The 24684-nt window shown below is 41.0% G+C and overlaps 2 protein-coding genes across 2 annotated transcripts; one reads left to right on the forward strand and one right to left on the reverse strand.

The window, feature by feature from the left end:
- Positions 1–1795: 1795 nt before the first annotated feature.
- LOC139940801 (uncharacterized) lies at positions 1796–6788 on the forward strand. The gene is made up of 5 exons (XM_071937182.1): positions 1796–2415; positions 3999–4266; positions 5188–5486; positions 5695–5762; positions 5860–6788. The coding sequence occupies exons 1-5, from the start codon at positions 1796–1798 to the stop codon at positions 6786–6788; spliced, it is 2184 nt and encodes a 727-aa protein (XP_071793283.1).
- Positions 6789–11953: 5165 nt separating this feature from the next.
- Positions 11954–24432, reverse strand: LOC139940763 (potassium channel subfamily K member 18-like). The gene is made up of 2 exons (XM_071937140.1): positions 23596–24432; positions 11954–13948 (listed from the first exon to the last, which is right to left on the reverse strand). Exons 1-2 carry the CDS (start codon positions 24035–24037, stop codon positions 13185–13187), a joined length of 1206 nt encoding a protein of 401 aa, XP_071793241.1. The 5' UTR covers positions 24038–24432; the 3' UTR covers positions 11954–13184.
- Positions 24433–24684: the final 252 nt, after the last annotated feature.

The raw sequence follows: 24684 nt of genomic DNA on the forward strand, positions 1-24684 counted from the left end.
TAGACTGTAGCCCACACCTTAAAGTGGCCTTCAGGCCTTGTTTGTCCGGCGACTTTCATAAAAACAAAAAACGTAGTGCTTACTTATAAGCAAAATGTCGACTAACACGGTCGGCCAAATTGATGGGAGTCAAATTTTGGAGGCTCCCTTTCGACCGCATTAGTTCGCAAAGCAAAAGGAAAACCACGCAATTTCGAGGCAAATTTGTGTGGATCATTGTATTCTATACTTTAAAAACATCTTTTTAACCATTGCATTTTATAACAAACGGTTACAAGCGCTTTTCAAAGACCAACTCGACCGATCCTAGGCAACGTGTTCCTTTAACTGCCATCTTTATAACAAGGAAACCTTGCGATGGATTACAATTTGTGTCGTCGCCAAACGATGAATCTTTTTTAGCCACGAGAAGACAAAAAAGTTTACTGAAACACTTACAATTTCAAGCTCATTAAAAATGAAACCGTCTCAATAAACACACTGACGTCAGAAGTACCCTTGAGGGGGGAAAGGGTCCTTGCCCTTATCTTGAGTCCAGACTCCAGAAGACTGAAATAAATTCAAAGTTTCAATATAACTAGAATAAAAACTTTTAAAAACAACATGCAAATGTAAATGTGCCTCTCTCGGCATTGAACAGGTGGAAAACTAACAATAATGGTAAAGGGGCTATGAGGGCACAAGTTATTTCAATGGAACAAAATCATATTTAAAAGGGACCAAAATATTATGTCTATCTTCGTCATGTCATCGTCAAGCCATCTTGTCAGATGATGCCTGTAGAGGTCGTCTTACAGCATGGGCGTGCCTACGTGCACGTCGCTCCTCCTGGCTCTGGGCCTATGCATTTTGTATGCCTAGCGCCCTGTCGGACAAGCTGTCGCCAGGCAGGCCGGTCTTTGGCCAGGCGTTCCCAATCAGCTGGTATGCCCGCTGCTCTTATTTTTTATAAACAATGAATATTGAGAGAATATAAGATAGATTCAGATGAACCAAAGTATTAGGCCTTATTTCGCGGGAACGAAATAGAACTTTGAAGGAATAGTATGTCCCTTTGCGAAATTGCGGCTTCGGTCCCAGATTCGGCTCAGGCTAGCTTGGCCCTGCGGTTGCTTTGACAATTTGCGCGTTTTTTGCGTATACGTGCTCAGGGCTTCAGACTAGAGAACGGAGCCTGAAGCCGAATCCACTATACAAAGCCGTGGTTTCGTAAAGGGCCTTAGTATGTCAAGGGAACGAGTTGAGTTTGTCGGTGGAACGAAAATAACAGCATTTATTTCGAAAAACGAAACACGTTTCGCTTTCAAAATTGTGTATTTCTTTTCGGTCTCTAAGGACAATTCTTTTACTTTTCAGTTTGCAACAATTTTTAAATGTTGGAACAGTAGGGGGGTACTATTGAAAACATAAAGTAAATTATATATATTTCGGTTGTTCGTTGAGTTTTATAAATAGTAAGAAAGAGAAAAAAAACAAGCCTTTTGTTTTTGTCCAAATCCTGAATTAAGCTGGACACTCACTCTTTACTTGCAGATAGTAAGTTTTCCCTCTCGATACGGTAATTAAGGACTATACAAGAAACCACACAGGAACTCTACAACCAAATCAGTGATTACTTGTGGTGTCAGGCTAGGCGTAATGCATACTAATGAGACGGATGAAATATACTAGCTCTCATCTTCTTCAAAGCATTAGGACAAATTCACATTGGTAACAAAGTCGCGCTGGTATAAGAGAGGCTGTGTGTGTCTTCCTTTTCAAACATACAATTTAGAAGTTTTTGTGAGTTTGAGGTATGGAGCTTTCACGAAATGCAAGAGCTTTTTCTATAGAGTCTTTAACCTTTACAGATTCTATGGAGATAGATCACGACGAGAACAGGAATGCCGAAATCTACAGCCGTTCGGAGTCAGTCAAGGAAGCGGTTTCTCATGGAGACAAGATCGACGATGCAGCCCACGATCCACTCGTCCATCGGGCAGCTTCGCTTCTCAGGGAATTCTCCGTTCATGACAAAATTGGTTTTCCTCTCCCGAGAACGTTGTTTCCCGAGAACCATAGCTTCTCGGGGAGGAAAGAGGATGTTCCAAACTGCGATAAGATGTTCAACACGAGCATCTTTGATCTCCAGATGCCACCGAAAGGTGGTGAAAATTTCAGGGAAGATGGTCTGCTTTCCACCACAAAACAAAAGGATTACTCCACGTCAAGTACGGTGTTAAAAATGCACGGTGGACCGGCAAATGAGGAAGGAGCGACGGGGGAAGAGGAGAGTTTGCACGGCTCGGGTTTTGCGGACTTGGAGCATCCCATTTTAAAGGTCGTAGATGGCATCCACGTTAATTTGGAGAATTCTGCTCTCTGGAGATTGTTCAACAAATGTGGCACTGAAATGATAGTCAACCGCATTGGAAGGTATTTATTTTTGCCTACTGAGATACATTGTTAATCAGAAATGCAAACTTAATACATATCGTGTTGTCGGATACCCCCCCCCCCCCCCACACCCCAGTCACAAACTTATGATGACGATGCACAATTTTTGTTTTATTTTTTATTTTTTATAAAGTGTTTTTCATTTTTAGTTTGTCCAACTTTCCGCGCTTAAACATTTGCGATAATGGTTTTCAAAGATATAAGCCACATTGAAAATATTCACAAAGATATTTGTGTTAATAATAACCGACAACCCAAACATCTTAGCAAGTGAAAGGTGCGACTGTTAATTTTTGCAGAAATAACACCAAAATGGGTTCTTTTGCAAACTCGAAAAAAAAAACTATGACGTAATCAGCGACGACCATTGACGACTTTTAAGGTACATTTATTATTATGTTTAGCTAGAATTGTTCACAGATTTACAAAAAACTTACAGGGTTTACAGAAGGTAATGATGAAAGACTTCTCTTGAAATATTATTCCATGAAATGCCACATTTTTGAGAAAACATTAAAACAATTATCAATTCTCGATATCGAGAATAACGGATATATTTTAAACACTTGTCATGACACGGCGAAACGTGTGGAAACAAGGGTGGGTTTCCCGTTATTTTCTCCCAACTCCGATGACAGATTGAGCCTTAATTTTCACAGGTTTGTTATTTCATATATAAGTTGTGATACACGAAGTGGGCCTTTGGACAAAACTGTTTACCGATGTTGTGCGATTCCTTTAAAGGGAAGGTACACTATTGGTAGTTGTCACAGACCAGTGCTCTCAATTGATGTATCTCAATAAATGCATTAAATAACCAACCTGTGAAAATTTGAGCTTAATTGGTCATCGGAGTTGGGAGAAAATGATGAAAGAAAAAACACTCTTGTAGGACGAATTTGTGTGCTTACAGATAGGAATAAAAGACTTCTAATAGCTATAATATTAATAGAAGTCTTTTATTACTTATTTACTTACTAGTGAAAAATTACCTCTTTCTCAAAATCTATGCTACTTTAGAGGGAGCCGTTTCTCGCAATGTTTTGTACTATCAACAGCTCTCAAATGCTTGTTAACAAGTCAGTTTTTAAGTTAATATTTGTGTTTAAATGTGATTACCAAACATGTACCTTCCCTTTAAAGGCAGTGGACGCTATTGGTAATTACTCAAAATAATTATTAGCATAAAACCTTTCTTGGTGACGAGTAATGGGGCGAGGTTGATAGTATAAAACATTGTGAGAAACAGCTCCCTCTGAAGTGCCATAGTTTTCGAGAAAGAAGTAATTTTCCACGAATTTGATTTCGAAACCTCATATTTAGAACTTGAGGTCTCGAAATCAACCATCTAAACGCACACAACTTCGCGTGACAAGGGTGTTTTCTTCTTTCATTATTATCTCGCAACTTTGATGACCGATTGAGCTCAAATTTTCACAGGTTAGTTATTTTATGCATATGTTGAGATTCACCAACTGTGAAGGCTAGTCTTTGACAATTACCAATAGTGTCCACTGCCTTGCGACTAATATTTACGATAATTTATTCAAATTTTTGATTAGACGAATGTTTCCATGCATTGTGACGACAATTCGAGGCATGGACCCTTCGGCAATGTACAGGGTACAGATGGAACTGGATTCAAGCGACCGAAACCGCTACAAGTTCATCAACGGTAAATGGATGCCAGTGGGTAAGGCAGACCCAGAGCCACCCAACGAACCCTTCGAGCACCCAGATTCACCCAGTCCGGGTGCATTCTGGATGCAGGATAAAGTATCGTTCTCAAAACTCAAGATCACCAACAACAAAGAAACTGGAAGAACGAATGTAAGCGAAAAATTAATGTCCCGACAGTTTATGAGTATGTTGATATTTTTATAAGTAGGATCTGAAACTTTCCATGATGGAAATACGATATAGAGTAAGTTTGGGTGCGACTAGACTCGAGTAGACTTGACTAGACTAACCAAGGAGATTGACTCTGGGTGCGTTCGATTAGCTTCCCTGGGTCTACCCCGCGGTGCTCACTCGGGTGAGCCCCTGACTAGAGCTAAACGAACGACCACCCACCGTTCTCGTAGTGACGTCATGCACCTGGGGCCAGCCCCCAATAGTGACACACTCCACAAGCAGGGAACTGGGGCTGACCCGGGTGAGCCCCCGGAATGACGTCAAAGCTATTCGAACGCGGGGGGGGGGGGGGGGGAGGAGACCGGGGTCGACCCAGGGAAGCTAAACGAACGCACCCTAAATCGAACCATGCTTTTGAGCAAGGTCGACTATGGTCAATTCGAGAGTTACGTCACAGTGTCTGGTTCCCAGTATACGGCTCTGATCACGTCTAGTCACTCACCGAACTTGCTCATCGTAAATGTTTGCGGTAACACCATGCAATGATAATCTCTAAATGAGTTGGGGTGGTTCTGAAAAGAACCGTTGGTTCATTTCGACGTAAGTTACCCCCCCCCCTCTCCCGCCTTCGTGCATCACCATGTAAGCTAACCCGCATCAACAGTACTTTAAGCCGCATATATAACATATAACATCAGAGTCCAGCTTTCTCCAGAAGACGATCAGAGAGCATACTGATCGAAACGTCGAGTTGAAACAAACGGTTTTTTTCCAGAACCACCCTAACTCAATAGAGAATATCATTACATGGTGTGACCACAAACTTTTACTGTATTGATTTGTTTTCATAAGGGTAATCGACTGCAACCAACATTTGAATATATTGTCTATATATAGATTGTGCTTCACTCAATGCATAAGTACACACCTCGCATCATCCTAACCAAACTGAGTGGATCATCGCCACAACGTCGTCTTTGCGACCAGAATATATCAACAGAGGGCGGTAGTCCTTACCACCTACAACCATCATCTCGGTCGCCACAGCCTCAGCCTCAGCTGCAACAACAGTTCTGCTTCGAGTTTGAGGATACATCCTTTATTGCCGTGACGGCTTATCATAGTGAGCAGATCACACAACTGAAGATCCAGAACAACCCATTCGCCAAGGCGTTCCGTGATGCTGACGTCACTGCGTGAGTGTTCAGTCATTGGTCGTTGGGGGCGGGCTGGTTGGGGAGTCTGTGTTAGGAATATGGTATATAAACAGTGCCATAACCCGCCTCACCCCACCCCGCCTCCCAACTAAATGTGAAAACATGCACAAATAAATAGTATGGTACACCCTTTTAAAACCAGAGACACAATAATGATTAATATTCATCATACTTGTTATCTTGGCAGGATTCTACAAAGCGCCAGTAAACTGTCCGAGCAAACCGATGCTAGCCATCACGCCTTGAACGACATTGGTGAGTCTATTTTCTTGTGTATTGTAGTCAAATCAATTTTTAAGCAATATTGTTACTTATTTCTATTTGCTATTCTATTCTATCTATTTTAAAACAGATGGTTTGAGTCTACTGCACCCATCCAGCCAGCCCTTCTCACTCAGCCAGAACCCAGCTGCATGGAGACACAACCAGGGCAAGCATGAGAGAGTCGAGGGCAATCACAGGCTGTACACAGACACCTCACACCTGTACAGCAGGCGGGCAGGTCCACTCAAGCTTCCAGAGTTCCCTTGTGCCCCATGGAGCTACGATAACGTCTCATTGACCTTTGGCACCCCGGGTAGATCTAGCTACCCGATTCTCCCACCTCATCACCAAGAGAGGCATCGCAATAGTGTAGGGGTAGTGGAAGATTCCCCCAAAGTTGACCGCGTCACAAGCCGAAGTCTCTCCCATCCAGAAATACGCTTCGATAAAGCCTTCCGCCCTCTCGCGCCGGCAAACGCTGCCTTTGACTACAACGACCCGAATCAGAGTCTATCCAGCGATATCGACCCGATGTATCACACGCTGCGACGGGTGGCATCTTCAGCGATGCACCGTGTCGCTGCTAAACGCGATTCCTTCCCGTATCTCGCACCTAATAAGAACGTCTTGCTCATCCCGAAGTACAGGTCTGCCGACAACGACGTTTTCCAGGGAGCAAGGGATCCGAATGCTCAGATCTCAAGACGTCATTCGACAATAGAGGGCTCTCCACTGCTACGTGCTTCAACGGGGAACATTCGCGGCAGGAGATCGACCGAAGACATAACTTTATGCACACGTGAGTCGATCGGAGCCCGGTTGAAAATGTACGATGGGTCGGCACGGAGCGAAAGATTGCTGACAACGGGAGGTGCCATGAGTGACTTGGCAACAGGCTCCTTAACGTCAGGCCATCTGGCTAATTCTTCTCGCTCTCTCAGCAAGAAACAAAGCACCGAACACGACGATCCCACCTTGGACACCGAACCGATGAATCTCACACTAACCATTCCGTAACCAGATCTACGTCACTGTAAAAATTACACCAATCGAGACGCTTAGTAAATCTCTCTTACATCTTCATTATCATCGCGTAAAACGAAGTGTGTCCCTGAGAATATTAGAAGTCTACTTACACACATCCACATACATAGTGTTTTTATATTGTTAAAGGCACTGGGCATTATTGGTTATTACTCAAAATAATTGTTAGTATAAAACCTTTCTTGGTGACGAGTAAAGGGGAGAGGTTGATGGTATAAAACATTGTGAGAAACGGCTTCTCTGAAGTAACGCAGTTTTCGAGAAAGAAGTAATTTTCCTCCAATTTGATTTCGAGACCTCAGATTTAGAATTGGAGGTCTCGAAATGAAGCATCTAAACGCACAGAACTTCGTGTGACAAGGGTGTTTTTTCTTTCATTATTATCTCGCAAGTTCGATGACCGATTGAGCTCAAATTTTCACAGGTTTGTTATTTTATGCATATGTTGAGATACACCAACTGTGAAGGCTAGTCTTTGACAAATACCAATAGTGTCCACTGGCTTTAAATAGAACAAACTCTACCTGGCAAGTAGATACATACATGGTGTTACCGCAAACCAAGAAATGTAGACAAAATGTTCCCCGTCAACCCGAACATCCATCATTCCAAGTATGTTTGTAAAATATTACCAACATTGCGTATTGAGTATTGGTACAGCATTGACTCACTTTCAAACTGGTGTGTTAATAACAAGAACATTTTAAACAAACTTTAATTGTAATTTTACGTTAACAAAAAGACATCATCAGATTTAAAGGTTAAACAAACATGCCATTTGTTCTCTTTCTGCTCTTAATCAACGTGCAGTTGTTTCGTATTTTTCAGTATACGTTTGGGAAATGTCGCTTGTCTAAATAATGTTTATTTCTCAAGTTGTACAATAGGCCTTTTCACACTACCTCCATTTCGAACCGCTTTGAAACCTACCCGGGGCCTCTCCGGCTCAGCCTCGCTTCTTTTCAAAGCGGATCAGAGATAAGCAACATTCACACTGGGCCCAATTTCATGGCTCTGCTTACCGTAAGCACAGAATCGGCGCTTATGGAAGCAGGGAATTGTGTGCTCACGGCAAGCGACGCGTATTTCACGGGTTAGCGGCGAATTTGGGCTTCTGCGCGTGCGTACTCCCCGTTACTAGGCATTCTAGGCTTACAAGGCTAGCGCAGAAATTCGGCGCTTGCACGTAAGCGGGGAATCGTGATCGTAAGCGCAGAATTCGGCACTAAGCAGAGCCATGAAATTGGGCCCAGGTCTTTACGTGAACCGGCTAATGCGTGAACCTTGTAACGATTCACGCAGACAAAAATGCAATTTCAATCCGGATTGAGGTTTTCAACCCTGGTCCCTGCCGGGGTTGATTTCGATCCGGCTAGAGCATGCTACCCGGGTCGAAGGCGGGTTTAAATTTGTACAGTGTGAAACGGAACCGGTTCTGACCCTGAGATTTTGGACAGTGTGAAAGGGCCTTCCTAACACACTACCGTACAGTTACTGTAAGCCACCATTACTCAATGTTTATCTTCAGTTAAAAAAGTTAAAGTTGTAAATTTCATGTTGGCCTAAATCTGATGTATTTCCTCCGTATTACACCCCGTCTCATCCACCTTCAATGTTTATTTTTCTGTTCGTACGGCACCAGGAATTATTTGTGAACCTCAAAGTATTGTTAAGACTTGAACATTAGCATATTTACAGACTTAGATATTTCTTGGTCTAAGTATGGTAATGATGGCTTAGTTCCATTCACATATTTTTATTTCAAATAATATGATAGTTTTGAGACACGAGTAAATCGATTAGCACCAATTGAGTCCAAAAACCGTGTGAAAAACAGTGAAACCTGCCCCCAACTTTTTTTCTCTCGACTCAAATAACCAATTGAACTTACACTTTCAAAGGTTTGTTATGTCATGTATATGTTGGGTCACACAAAGTGCTGATACTGTTGTGTCTTTACATTTCGAATGAACTATTTAAAACGAAGTCAATGCATTAAAAGGTAGTCTTGAATGAGAACAATTACACAAAAATGATGACTTAATTTTCTTGTGTTGTTTGAAAGATCTTTTATTGTAAATTACACGGTTGAAAGTCTTTCTTAATAAATTACATACATACATTAAAGAATATCATTCCATTTCATATTAAAGATTTATTTATTACATAGTGAATAAATACATGCATGTGTATGCACAAGTACGTACGCTGCACGCAGACGACCGAAAGTTCAAGCTGACAATTAGGGCCATGGCCCAAACTATAGAGCTGCTAAGCACCAAAATTTGCTTAGCATGAAATTTCTTCCTTATTAAAACAGGATTATCGACTACATTTCCATTTGTTGCATATTGCTGGTTACTGGTATTCAGCTGTTGTTTGCTTATCCTGAAAATCACGTGGAAATTTGGCTGGTTATCCTGTTTTTATCAAGGAAGAAATTTCATGCTTAGCAAATTTTTGTGCTTAGCAGCTCTATGAAATTGGGCCCATGTCATACGAGGCAATTTACGGGCAACCAGTTCCAGATGAAGAAGAAGCATTCACATTTGAATGTTCACCTATGCTCACCTATTTCTCTTGTGGAAGAATATAATTCCATTTCAAATGACATTTATTTATTTGAAACATGACCCGTTTGCTACCAAAGTTGTCCTGTGGTATGCACTGCAGTTGGTTGCCTCCAAGTTGGCTGCAAAAGTTGCCTCGTGTGAAGAAAAGGGCCAACTTTTGCAGACAACAAAACAACATAATCTCAGACCAATCACAACACAGATATGAAAGCTTTACGTCACTGCACGCTTTATCCAATGAAATCATTGGGCCTGTAAGACCAGTGCCTGTCTTCAGAGGGGGACCAGTCAAAGGCCATCCCCGCGGTCTTAGACGAGACCATGGGGCGAGCGAAAGCACTGCGTATACTCCACACATAGGGTGCGTTCGTTTAGCTTCCCTGGGTCGACCCCGGTCTGCCCCGGTGCGTTCGAATAACTTTGACGTCATTCCAGGGGTACATGACGTCACTACGAGAGCGGTGAGTGATCGTTCGTTTAGCTCTTGTCAGGGGCTCACCCAGGGAAGCTAAACGAACGCACCCAAAATAGAGGGCGTGTAATAAGCAGACACGGGCAATTGTTTCAGGTGACGTGCACACAGCATCCTAGACTTGGTTCCAAGTCTGTAATCGTGGCTTTTAGTCTTCCCGATGGCCAATGCATTATTATCTGAAATGATAGCGCCCTCTTGCAGATTAACCTCCGTCATTGTGATATCCGTGGGGCGTTTCGTGGCTAAGGCAGAGGAATAATCACGATCTCAGACTTGAAATGGAGTCTAACAGCGTCCTTGTCAAGGGCTACACACACTCCCGTAGCCTCCAATACGTCAGTATAGTTCCAGTTTAATTAAGCCTCTCGAGCAAGCATCCATTTGTCATAAACAATGGGTGTCACACGTCGTCAGTAAATGTTCCCTATTCCCACAACGCGTAATCAAGTCCCAAGGGCCCGTCCATAAAGAGAGACTTCCATTACATGATTGATGTCCATGCCGTGAAAAATTGCAGGTTATCATTCAACGTCAAAGCAACTAACTAGCGGTGATTGTTTGTCTGCTTGGAGCTGCAGTGTATACGTAATGCTGTACTAAATTGAGATCCGTGGTTTCCCAGAAACCATGGTGGTCAAGGTGAATCTCATGCAGACAAAATGAGCGGGAAATCTTTGCACGCCATCGTCATAAAACAGGGCCCAATTTCATGGCTCTGCTTACCGCCGAATTCTGCGCTTACGTTTGCGATTCCCCGCTTACGTGCAAGCGCCGAATTTCTGCGCTAGCCTTGTAAGCGTAGAATGCCTAGTAACGTGAAGTACGCACGCGCAGAAGCCCAAATTCGCCGCTAACCCGTGAAATACGCTTGCCGTAAGCACAAAATTCCCTGCTTCCGTAAGCGCCGACTCTGTGCTTACGGTAAGCAGAGCCATGAAATTGGGCCCAGTTTGTGTCTTACAAACAAGTGGAATGGGTTTGACTTTATAGGATTTGAGGCATTGCATGGTGAGGTATCAATTTTTGGGTTTGCGGTAACACCGTGTACTCCTCCGCGGAAGTAGAATAAAGAAAGACCGTCCTCTTAGAACAAACTCTACCCGGCAAGTAGACACGCACATGGTGTTACCGCAAGCAAAATATATATGGACTTGACTTTGATATGACTTTGCTTTGACAAATCGCCACACCAGTAGTACAATGTCACAGTGCAGTCATACATGTCTTCTTTCATTGCCCCCCCCCCCCCCCCCCCTCAATCAACTGAAAAACTTTAGTCTGGCCCCTCTTTTGAACGGAAACAACAACTGTCGCTTCATTGCTTGAGCAGGAAACCAGACATTGACAGTGACGTATGCTCCTTTCAATTTCTAGAACCCCGCATCTCAGCACGGTATAATGATTTTACATCAAATGGCCCAAACTGTATGCAGCCTCTTTGTGTAATACAGGAAATCGTCTTAAATCGTATGCTTTAAATTTAATAGATGCTAAATTTGCATCAAGAAAAATATGTTTTTGTTTTAACAAAACTCGGGAAAGTACTGAGTATACAGCGTTACTAACACACATCAGTGAAAGGGTAACAATTTTTTTTAAATGCTTTTAACTTTGATTAACATTCCAGATAAGCCGTTTACACTTCGAATGGAACCTCGCACCTATTGTGTAAAATTATGCCTGCACGTGTGGTTTTATTACGCACATTAATGCGAAGCGGGTCCCCAGTATTAAAGGAACACGTTGCCGTGGATCGGACGAGTTGGTCTATAAAAAGCGTTTGTAACCGTTCGTTATAAAATGCATATGATTGGAAAGATGTTTTAAAAGTAGAATAGAATGATCCACACAAATTTGCCTCGAAATTGCGAGGTTTTCCTTTTACTTTGCGAACTAACACGGTTGGCCATTTATGGGAGTCACAAATTTGACTCCCATAAATGGCCGACTGTGTTAGTCGACGAGGTAACAGGAAAACCGTGCAATTTCGGGGCATGTTTGTGTGGATCATACTTTTACAACATCTGTCTAACCATATGCATTTTATAACAAACGGTTACAAACGCTTTTCAAAGACCAACTCAACCGATCCAAGGCAACGAGTTCTTTTAAGTTGTGCGTGGAGCGGATACAACGCGGTTTAATCAATAGTGTCTGAGGAGGGGACTGATGCATGTCTAGGGGACTCTGCAGATTTTGCTGCTTCAAATTCAGCAATGGCGCAAAATGAGCATCCACTGAATTCATCCACCCACGGCCCAATTTCAGACAAGGGTCATACAAGGGAAAATTTACCCAAGGATGTCACCCATCCGAAAGAAGATAACATTAAGGTTTCAATAAGGGATAGCACTTCCAGCTTAACTGTAGCCTGCAACATTCTTCAAAACAGCTGGTGGAATGATGTTGAAGAAATTTGCCAGCGTGTGAAGAAATCTCTTCCTACCTGAGGACTCAGTCCCCCGGGAGAATTGCCTGGACTGTCTATGAGATTAAGAACATTGGAATTATTGATCCATGTACATTCATCCCTGAATTACGCCTATAGAACATTGGGGCCGATGGTTCAATTGCATATCACAAACAGGTGCACAACCGAACGTGAAAAGCATGTCTAGATTCCCCTCAACCAAAGCAAAGCAAAACTGAAGAATATAATTCAATAAAACATGACAAGTGTCTTTATAAGATTAAAATGAGCGGGGGAAGATTTACCTAAAGCCGGCCTCGGGTCGACCTACGATTTTCTTGCGCCCGCAACAAACCGTCGGCAATGCGCAGACAAAACATGCTCAGGTCACAACAACTGAGAAATCGTGCGCCTGCGATTAGTTCCCGACCGTCGGGATCACGTAGTACAAGTTTAAACTGTTCTACTCTTGCGATTATTATTATTTTTTTTTCGAGCGGCGACTGTTTCAGATTGTCTTAAAATCATCGCAGTTACGCTAAGGTCGTAAATAAGCAAGACACTTTAACCATTGCTTCTTACTTCGGATGGGACGTAAAGCCGTTGGTCCCATGTGTTGTGTAACGCATGTAAAAGAACACAGTGCACTTATCGAAAAGAGAAGGGGTTCGCCCCGGTGCATTAAAATAATAACCGACTGAAAAGTTCCCGATGGTCTTAGCTCAGGCGCACTGTGATCCTGAAAAGTCAGTCGCCGACTGTTTTTTTTTTTTTGTTGACGCAAGGTCGACCTGAGGCCGGCTTAAAGTTTGCGTTATAAAAGCTTCCATATTTTGCGCAGTCGGGAATTCATGAAAACGAAAAGCATATAGATGAGTACACTTTGAATGAAAAAACAACCTTTCTCTGAGTCAATGTTTACCGCAGATTTTGTCTTCAATCATCCTTGTCTTTCTCCCAAACTTATTAATCGCGACTGAAATTACAGCCGAGAGAAGAACCATTCCCACAATGGGAGTAGCAATTGCCATGAAATTTTCAAAAAATGACAAACTACTTTTTGACTTCTGGTTGCGCAGATCACCGAATCCTATCGTGGTGATGGTTATGATGATGAAATAAAACGAGTCTAGAATACTCCACCGTCCCATCTCGCTGTACCACAACAGTAACGCAAATACCACCACGTACATCAATACAGCAATTATGAGTAAATACACGGGGAAATTAGGGTCGTTTATGGCGTCCACAGGGGCGTCAATATCACTACATTGGGAGAGTCGCCTGTTATTGTCATGCGCGTTCCCGTTACTCTTTGTGCCATTCCCATCCGGGTTAGACTGATTTCGTACAGCATCTGGAGTCGACAAATCCGCTCGCCGAATCTGCAACTGAAAGCCTCTGTTGTCTTGTCCGCCATTAGTCGACGTATTCCCACTCGTTTTCGCGTCCACACCTCTTGATGGCGCTGTTTGCTGCTTTGGTGGCCCAACTTTTCGCCAGGTTTTCAATGTAAATAGGCAATGTTTCAATCGACGGTGAAGATATCTGATTCCACGGGCGAGGACGTTACCTGCACCTGCCATAACGATGATGTTAAGAGGTATACCGATGAGGGCGTATACGATACATAGACCACGCCCAGTTTGCGTCTTCGGTGACAAGTAGCCATAACCTAGTTAAACGTTAAACACAAAACGTTAGAACAAGCTCAGACAATAGTACCAAAAGGCAGTTCATCCGTCTTTGAATAAAACCAAAGACATCTAAAAAATTCTCACAACTTACACAAAAGCTAGTAAACGTTTAAAACAAAACGTTAAAACAAACTAAAAGTGTCAAAAGCAGTTCGTCCGTCTAAGAATGAAACCAATGAACTCTGAAAATACTCACACACCTTAAAGGCAGTGGACATTATTGGTAATTACCCAAAATAATTATTATCATAAAACTTTCTTGATGACGAGTAATTGGGAGAGATTGAAAGTATTGAACATTTTTTTAAACGGCTCCCTCTGAAGTGACGTAGGTTTTGAGAAAGAAGTAATGTTCCACGAATGTTTCGAGATCAAGCATCTGAAAGCACACAACTTGGTGTGAAAATGGTGTTTTTCATTCATATCTCGCAACTGCGACGACCAATTGAGCTCAAATTTTCACAGGTTTGTTTTGTTCGAGATACACCAAGTGAGAAGACTGGTCTTTGACAATTCCCAATAGTGTCCAGAGGTGGATTTCACAAGGAGTTAAGACTAGTCTTATCTCGAGTTAGGACTAGTCACTCGTCCTAACTTAGGACTATCCATGCAATTTGTTCATCTCCTAGGACTAGCCTCTTTGTGAAATCGACCCCTGGGTCTTTAAATGATAAAGGTTGTACAGTAGAACTTTGTTATAGACATACTCAAAGGAGCATTCCATGAGCCACGCAAGAAACGGTTCCAGTCCTGAAACACTTCACCAAACGCATCATTCATATATAGTTTTTTTTTTTAAACTTAGCGCAATTCTTCTCATCGAGATTATGTCCTTGCTTCTTGCTAAAAGTATGTTTCTTGGAACAAAAAGAAATGGAACATGAGTAATTTCCATGACCTAGTACAGCGTTCTCCCGTCATGTAAGACACAATTCAGTTTCACAACAATTCAGTTTCACAAAGGCTGCAAGACTCGTTTAATTTCGTAAAAGCCAGCAGCAAGAGCTGGTCAACCATTCATGTCTAACCAAGTGTAAAATGGTGTAGGAGCATTTCAAGATTGGTCGACAGCAATAATCTTGGACCCCTATTAAATTAGAATGACCGAAATACATCTGATTGAGAAAAACGAAACCATATATCCACGAAAACAATACTTAATGCATTTATACATCTAAAAAGAAACACTAATTTGAGTGGATTAGGAGTAAAACATGAATTTGCATTGCGTGGTGATGAAGATAAAAAGTTTGCTTGCTGAAATTGGCTAGGAAAATCTTTAAATAGGCAGTTGACACTAGTGGTAAGTACTCAAAATAATTATTAGCATAAAACCTTTCTTGATTACGAGTAATGGGGAGCTGTTGATAGTAAAAAACATTGTGAGAAACGGATCCCTTTGCAGTGACGTAGTTTTCGAGAAAGAAATAATTTTCCACGAATTTGATTTCGAGACCTCAGAATTTGATTATGAGGATTTGAAATCAAGCATCTTAAAGACAGTGGACACTATTGGTAATTGTCAAAGACTAGTCTTCACAGTTGGTGTATCTCAACATATATGCATAAAATAACAAACATGTGAAAATTTCAGCTCAATCGGTCGTTGAAGTTGCGCGATAATAATGAAAGAAAAAAACACTCTTGTAACACGAAGTTGTGTGCTTTCAGATGCTTGATTTCGAAACCTCAAATTCTAAACTTGAGGTCTCGAAATCAAATTCGTGGAAAATTAATTCTTTCTCAAAAACTACGTCACTTCAGAGGGAGCTGTTTCTCACAATGTTTTATACCATCAACCTCTCCCCATTACTCGTAATCAAGAAAGGTTTAATGATGATAAATATTTTGAGTAATTACCAACAGTGTCCACTGCCTTTAAAGCATACAACTTCGTACGACAAGGGTGTAATTTCATTTCATTCATATCACGCCTCTTCGACGACCGATTGAGCTCAAATTTTCACAGGTTTGTTATTGTATGCAGAGATACACCAAGTGTGAAGAATGGTCTTTGACAATTACCAATAGTATCCAGTGTCTTTAATGAAAATATAATGACTATTTGCTGAAATTGGCTACGAAACAAACCTCGATTACGTATAGATTGACACACATTTGACGGTTCACTTAAACGGCTGTTTACACTGTGCAAATTAAAGCCAGATGGAGAACTGATGAATGCACTGGGGAATCGTTTGCTCGTAAAAGATAATTAGTATGTATTCCCAATGCTGATTATAATTTGGTTTGTAGGTTGCTGTTTATTTTACGGTTGTATACCATTGGACATGTGTTTACTGTATTAAATGCTATAGCAGCACAACAATGAGCAGAAAGTATTCGTAGACTCTGGAATTAATACAGAGTAGTTCAATAACATCAATACGTGAATACGACGATACATTTGATCACAGTGTGATTTATATAGGTAAAATAATTCAAGCAAAATATTTCTGAAAAAGGGAGAGAGATTTAAGCGAGTGAACAACATTGGTCATTGTCAAAGACCGGTTAAGCGGACCGGATCTCAATATAGTATTTTCTCGTGCTGCCGAAGTGTTCCTTTTGCATACAGGACAAGTGGTTAGCTCCAAGGGGATGGAAAAGCGTAAATTCAAATTCTCGTTCGCCTTTGTGTCCAACTTAACTGCCCACTGGAACTCGTCCTTCGGATGGGACGTAAAATCATTGGTCCCGTGTGTTGTGTGGGTGTAACGCAAGTGAAATAACACAGTGCACTTATCGAAAAGGGAAGGGGTTTGCCCCGCTGTTCCTGGTTGGATTGGCAGCATATTGCGCCACAGCACCTTGTAACCAATGGTGCTACATAAAAGAAGAGATTTCATAATTCAAACGCAGTCGACCCCACAGATCTGGCTAAATGAAACAGTGTATGTTTAACCGCCTAGAGTGCATCGAGTGACGCACATGCACGCTTTATCAGCAGCCACTGTTATTATTATTGGTACGAATCTAGTTGCTCGATGATTACAAACAGGCGAGAATGTACATACGGCACTACGAAGAAATTACAAGGAACAAACACACGCTCACACCCACACATCGTGGCGGTCAGAAATACCATAGAGGATGTCCTTCCTCTATGGAAATACGAAGCCATTTTGCAGCAGGTGTATATTGTTTCTTAATATTAAAAACAGTAACCGATGGAAGATAAACTAGTCAGTATAAACTCAACCTTCAAGCTCGCCCATAATTCGATTCATATCGATACAATGTATTAAAGGGAGAGGACACTATCGGTAATTACTGAAAACAAACATTAACTTAAAAACTGACTTGGTAACGAGCATTGGAGAGAAACGACTCCCTCTAAAGAAGCATTGGTTTTGAGAAAGAGGTAATTTCTCTCTAAAATAATAAAAGACTTCTAGCCAGGAGCACGAAAGTTCGTCCAACAAGAGTGTTTTATCCCTCATCATTTTCTCGCAACTTCGATGACCAATTTAGCTCAAATTTTCACGAGCTTGTTATTTTATGCTTATGTTGGGATACACCAAGTGAGAAGACTGGTCTTAGACAATAATTACCAAACGTGTACCTTCCCTTTAATAATGCTATTGTACGCCTGGTTACGCTCAACACATAGTGAAAGAAGTATCATTTTGAAGACCTTCACATCACGGTTGCTGTCCGTATTACATCACATGTTCATATTTTGATAGCTCAGATTGACAGCATTGTTGCCTTAACAACCATTAGCCTATTTTCAACCGTCACTATCAGTGATGGATTTGTTGTCTATTTACTCGAATTCCTAGTCAATTAAAAATCAACCTTGTAGTTGACGATGAATATAACCGTCCAGGGCCCAATACAGACAAAGGTGCTTTAAAAATGGAATATTTTTAAGCGCCCCCGAAAAAAAAGGAGAAAGTAAAGCAGGAACCAGATGTCGCAACTGGTTTATATCATGAAATGGTATGTTTGCTTGTGATCTTATACTCCCTCAGCAGAATGTTTTTGTGCTTAGCTTGTTTTGTGTGGTCTTTAGCAGAATATGAAACTTGGCACTGGATCAATCACACGGTCTACGGCTCAAATTGTGAACTAGTAGACTTTTTTGAAGTTCGCTTCGCGCCTTATCAAGAAGATCATAAAGGAAAGTCACAGCTGGAGAGCATAGTGCAAATCTAATCTTATGTCAGAAAATGGCTGATAAAATATCACACAGACGTGTTTTTTTAGATGAATGATGTGATATTCACAATAAAGCCGCCAAGAGCTGTGATCCAGACCAAAACACCCTTCTCCGATTGCGTGTCAAATTATAGCTTGTGACATCGAAGGCACAACCCCCCACGACATACACCTGTCGTGTACCACTTTTCTAACTAAACCGACAGTTTAAAAAGATAATCTAAACTCGTTAGTCACATTTTGAGTTGCCAAATATTAGAGCGGTTTTGAAATAAATGACTGCGTTATTTGCATACTAGGCATGTGTTTTTTAAATGCGGGTACTTCGACAGTTTTGCAATTAGTGTGACATGTTAATGGTCTTCAAGATAAATACAAAATAAACAGCAAGGTTAATGGAACATAAGTGCCTTTGCAATTAGCGCTTAGTGCTTCGGATGACAGAGTCATAAACGTGTTGGTTCGAATCCCGGGTTTGACACTATGTTCTTTGGTAGACATAGAACAATAACTGTTTTTTTATCACATAATAATAATAATAAAATAAATAATATCGAAGTCTTAGATAGCGCACGTATCTACTAAATAAGGTACTCAAGGCGATAGGAAGAAAGGTGATGGATTCTGAGACCCATTATGTAGCACCTTAATGGGTTTACAAGGTGCTACAGTGCAGCGCGTACAGCAGCCACAGCCAGGAACACCGGGGCGAACCCCTTCTCTGTTCAATAAGTGCACTGCCGTCGATTTCACAAAACGCTTCCTAAACTTCAGACTTATCTTAGGACTTAGGACGAGTCCAAGCCCTGCACTGCAGGACCAACGGCTTAACGTCCCATCCGAAAGACAAAGTAATGGTTTGCTTAAGAACGTGTCGCTGCTTGGGGATTCGAACCCACACTCTGCTGATCAGAAACACCAGAGTTTAAATTCGGTGATCTAAACAGCTCAGCCACAAAACTTCACAGGAGTATCAATGAGAACCTGTCAGGGTAGGCTTGAGTTGCACCCTGGGCGCCAACTCGGCTGCTGGTGCATACTCCAAAGGAGTTAAGAAGGTTTTATGAATGCTTAAGACTCATCGGACCGGGCAGCGATTCGTAATGCGCTTTGATAAACTGTTTGAAAGCACGCAATAAAGTCGTACTAAAGTCTTAGTTATTTGCGTTTCTTGACGAGAAAGCAAACACAGTACTAATGTGTTTCCTTCTACACGGCTTTCTATTAAAGGCACTGGACACTATTGGTAATTGTCAAAGACCGGTCTTCTCACCTGGTGCATCTAAACATATGCATGCAATATCAAACTTGTGAAAATTTGAACTCATTGGTCGTCAAAGTTGCGAGAGAATAAAAGAATAAAATACCCTTTTCGCACAAGTTGTTTGCGTTTAGAAGCCTGAATTCGATACCTCAGATGAGATCTCTTATTAAAATCAAATATATTAGTAAGAAATTTCTTCTTAAAAAAAACTACGTTACTTTAGCGGGAGCCGTTTCTGACAATGTTTTATATAACCATTAGCTCTCCGTTGCTCGTTACCAAGTAAGTTTTTATGCTCACAATTATTTTGAGTAGTTATCAATAGTGTCCAGTTCCTTTAAGGTTGCTTTTAAGTAGGCTTTACAATCAACCGTTTTAAAAAAGCTTTTCGTTTGAAAAGTGCTTAAGGTGTTCGTTTGCAGAGTGCATCAAGCTTTCGATCCATCACGTCAGGATTGAGAAACGCCAGAGGAATTTACTGGCAGAGCTACTTAAAACTAGCTCACCATTCAGCTGTGACGTCCATATGCCAAGTTGGCTTTATGGTTCACGACGAAGTACAGAGACCTCTTAAAGACACGATACACCTTTGGTAATTGTCAAAGACCACATAATTTATGCAAAGTTGGTTTTAAGATCACGCCAAAGTATAAAGACCTTTTAGGGGTCGATTTCACAAATAGTTAGGACTAATCCTGGGAGATACAAAACGTGTGGCTAGTCTTAAGTTAGGACGAGAATCTCGTCCTAACTTGAAATAAGACTAGTCTTAACTCTTTTTGAATTCCACCCAGAGGCTTTCCGGCATTGGGCGCTTTATTTTTTAGTATTGATTTATTCATAAAACTTGGCGCAAGACTTGGTGCCGCTTCAGCGATGATAATGACAGGTGCTGCTTTTATGTGTTTCAATTAGATTGAGATGCACTTTTTTATAGCTTGGCTTTCAGACATTAATGGCGGGCGCGATTATAAGTCTCGAGAAATCTCGACAACAGCTGTGTATTAAAAGGGCAGATATACTTGGGGAAATCATTCTTAAAATAATTAATGAAATAGAACAACATCCTACTTGGTAATAGGCCTGCCGTGTCAGCAGCTTTCGGTAGTATTAAGCATTTTAAGAAATATTTTACTCTGAAGTAGTGTGGTTATGGAAAAAATATATCACCTGTTGTGCAACAAAGTTTGAATCTGATAAGCATTACTGTCAGTAACGTTTCTCAGGTATATTCTTCTTGCGCGGACACCGTTCATTTCAGATTTTTGGCGACATCTCAAAAATGTGACCACTTTTTGAAATGAAATTTGGCCACACTGGTTTTATTGTATGTATTTGTTAAGAATTAATAGAAGGTTCCAAAAACCAAAGTATATGCTTTTTGCCCATAAAGTGGATTTGTAAGTTTGTTTGTTTGTTTGTTTGTTTGAATGATCTTCCCATGAAGGGAACTTGGCAAACTCACACAAGGGATATAAACACCAAGCTGGCAACCGCCAATCTCTTTCATACAAACATTGGTTTAACGGCTATGATTATGAGTTACACAAATCAAGAAATTGTGATTCATTAACTAGACGACAATATTCATTCTAGTCATTGTGCAATCAGCGGTTAGCTGGGGGATTCGAACCCACAACCTTGTGATTGCAAGTCCTGCAGTCTAACAACGTTTACAGCTCTTTAATCATACTAATAACTTCTAATTACAAAAGTTATTCAAACGAGACAAAACAAAACCCGGGAACTGTACTTAAATTGTTTTCAGAAATGAAATGTTTACATCTTCGGTTGTACTAGACTACAAGTTGGTTGTATATGATTTTTTCCGAACTCACGCTCGGCAAAGTGCCCAAAAGACGAAAAAAGAGGAAGACATTACTAAATGGTAAATCGCCTATACCGATTTTTCAAAATGTCAAAGATGACATATTCATTTGAATTCTACTTATTATTTGTTGGCGCTCCAAGTTGATGTTTCCGACATTTTAAGCAAACCAAACGAGAGTCAATAGACAGTGGATGACGATCAAACGGGTAATGTCATTTGGTCATCGACGTCTGTTTCATCAGGCGCTGTAACGAGTGTACACGGTCAACCACGCAGCGCCTGTTAAACATCGTGCTTAAACAGTCGCTGGCCATGTTTGCTTACCATTATTCTAATGGATTCGTTTCGATGGATGGTGAACCGAAAAACATCCTTTTGGAGCGCAAAAACCGCCTATGGGTACAATTACAATGTCTGATGTTTCATCTTCTGACATTATTGCGAAGCAAACAGTAGGCGATGTTTGCCATTTGGGGCACTTTGTGGATTGTGGAGTTCGGGAAAATATAGACAATCGACTGGAAGTCTAGACGAATGCAGATGTAAAAACAAAGTCGAAGGGCCGGAGGGAAGAATATGAAGAAATAAGGAGTACATCGGCCTAGTTACTGTATGGGTCTAATTCAAACGGTCTTTAGAGTGAAGTTTTATCACTGAACTCACGAGAGATATCTGCTATGGATTCTTGATCTATCCAGTTAGGGAGAGCTTGTACTTTTGGTTGAAAGTATTGACCAATCCGGCCTTTCCCACCACAAACAAAACGAGCAATAATGGCCGTCTCCCTCGACGGCCAGATGAAGCACACCACTCAAGGTCAAATTCGTTTTCTCAATCTGTCCATGACATCTCCATCTTCTTTACAATACCCGATTATACCCGACAATACAGGCATATTATAATGTTTTTTATTATTGCTTTTTAGGGGGATTTTGTTTGAGGATGCTATGTCAGATTTTTGGCCGATTTGACCCAAACTTTTTGATTTAAACTTCAATAGGTATTTTGATGAGGGTCGAGAAAGTTACAAGCTTTCATTTGAGCCATTGCTCGAAAAAGTCCGCCAATTATTAGAAGCAGTGAAGTCAAGTGCTCAAAATTAGTTTTTGTCGGGATCCCGACAATATATCACGTGACCAATTCTTATGTGTTTTATAAGAAACGTTTTAAATTGTTGTCATGGTTCCTGACCATTAAAAGAAAAAGTTAAACCTTTTTTCGTTAGAGCGGGTGATACTCTTTGAAATACCATTCACTCAAAAAAACTTTTTTTTTAAATGTTTGGGGCCAGAAATCTGACATAGCATCTTTAAATACAAAACACACAACTCAAAAGAAGAAGAACAATAATAATCTCAAAACAACAACCATTGTTGGTGTTAGACTAATTGAGAGAACAAAAAAAAAACAGACATTCCATACACAGTTTCATCAACACGCAGCCATTTTCTTTTCTCCATTAAGCCTCACACCAAAACTGCGGTTGGATCGGTAAATAATTTGGGATCTTTTTTTTAAAAGATGGGACAATTTACATTAGCGTTATAGTTCGTTCTGAGTTTTACAACTGAGCATTCCAAACTTCGACGTGATATTTTTATGAGTCTTTGGTTTCATTCATAGGGAGTTAGTAATTAATCGTCAAAGGAACACGTTGCCTTGGATCGGTCGAGTTGGTCTTTGAAAAGCAATTTGTAACCGTTTATTATAAAATGTACATGGGTAGACAGATAATGTAATAGTAGAATACAATGATCCACACAAACATGCCTCTAAATTGCACGGTTTTCCTTTTACCTCGTCGACTAACACAGTCGGCCATATTTTTGACTCCCATAAATGGCTGACCGTGTTAGTTCGCACAGTAGAAGGAAAACCACGCAATTTCGAGGCAAACTTGTGTGGATCACTGTATTCTACTTTTCAAACATCGTTCCAACCATATGCATTTTATTAAAAAACGGTTACAAACGCTTTTTACAGACCAACTCGTCCGAGCCAAGGCAACGTGTTCCTTTGAAGGAACATTACAGAATTAGCAAGACAAAAAACTCGTCCAAAATCACAGAATTACACAAAGCACGGTCTAATGATGATGAAAGTCGAAAAACATCCCTTGAAATAATTATGTTCGTCTGAAATGTCACATTTGATGAGAAATAAATGAGAAACTAATTAGATGAGAGACTAATTAAATTTACCGTTTGGAGTTAATCGCTCAGTGAGCGTTTCATTAATTTCTTTTTAATCGATGTGTTAATATGGTGGGATTCAAAAGTGCTTACACTGTCAGGAACTCTTTTGTTTAGCAAAAAAAAAACAATTATGTAATGTCCCTTCAAATTGAAAGAATTATATGACTTTACCTATTGTTGATATAACCGTCATGCAAAACACTGCAGATTCCATGAATTCCCATCGCGCTTCTTGAGATGCAACAACTTCGTTCGTTTCCATTGCACTTTCCTTCAAAATGCCCACCAACTCGGCCAGGATTTGATCATGCTTCGCCATGTTCATGGAACCGTTGGTAAAAGCAAAGAGCTGCTCGAACAGCGAGACAATAGTGTCGTTTGTCTCCTTTTGTTTGTTCGCCTGATTCTCCATTCGAATCAGTGCTTCTGGTTTTTCCACGGCTTCGAAGATAGCAGCCCCGACCACCAGGTACGCGACCCATGTCACGATGGGTAGGATCCCTCTAATCCACCGTACAACCCAAGGGTTGCAACACCCAGGAACCACGGTGTCCTCGCAGAGCGCGGAGCGAGACCGTCCTTGCATGTTCACTTGCGACACATTATGATGCATAGTTCCCCCTTAACACTATGTCATATTCACACACACATCAGATCATATCATGCATCACCATCGCCAATATCACCAACCTATTACTACTGAGAGCCCATCATTCCCAGTCACTCAAACCACGAGGGACTGTTGAAGTTCAAAATCGCAACATTTGCGTTTTTCCCAACACATGCAGGATAAAGTTATTATCATTTCGTATCTCCCTCACGAAAAACCGATAACCACATCTGATAAGCACAATATTGGCAGAACAACCACAGAGCACGAATGAATTTTTAAAGCCCTCTCTTTCCACGACAGCAGCAACGCTTTTCGGAGATGAACAATTCAAGATTTAAGATGTCATGCTTGCCTCATCCAAGTTCTTGTAACTGATGTACTGTCTTTCAGCACAAATGAATCTTTGAAGCCCACTTTTTCCAGGACAGCACAAACTTTTAGAAGAGCACGACAATAAGATTCAAGATCACTCGCGATGCCAGATCTGAAACTGCGATCTGGAGCAACGCGGTTGTGTTCTCTTCACCCTAAAGAAGCTACAGTCACAATGGACTCGTCATCAGCATTTGAGAAGTAGAAATTGCATATGGATTTCAAAGCCCTCTATATGACGTGTATTGAAGCGCTGTAGTCAGTTACATATTGTT

This window comes from Asterias amurensis, chromosome 8 (genome assembly GCF_032118995.1).
Source record: "Asterias amurensis chromosome 8, ASM3211899v1".
Lineage (NCBI taxonomy): Eukaryota > Metazoa > Echinodermata > Asteroidea > Forcipulatida > Asteriidae > Asterias > Asterias amurensis.

Bases quoted from the DNA above. Each gene is read 5' to 3' on its own strand.
- LOC139940801 (XM_071937182.1), top strand. From the start codon at position 1,796: ATGGAGCTTTCACGAAATGCAAGAGCTTTTTCTATAGAGTCTTTAACC. The intron at 5,487-5,694 runs GTGAGTGTTCAG...TTATCTTGGCAG, and splicing joins CGTGATGCTGACGTCACTGC to GATTCTACAAAGCGCCAGTA. The intron at 5,763-5,859 runs GTGAGTCTATTT...ATTTTAAAACAG, and splicing joins TCACGCCTTGAACGACATTG to ATGGTTTGAGTCTACTGCAC.
- LOC139940763 (XM_071937140.1), bottom strand. From the start codon at position 24,037: ATGCATCATAATGTGTCGCAAGTGAACATGCAAGGACGGTCTCGCTCC. The intron at 13,949-23,595 runs GTAAAGTCATAT...ACGTTTAACTAG, and splicing joins GACGGTTATATCAACAATAG to GTTATGGCTACTTGTCACCG.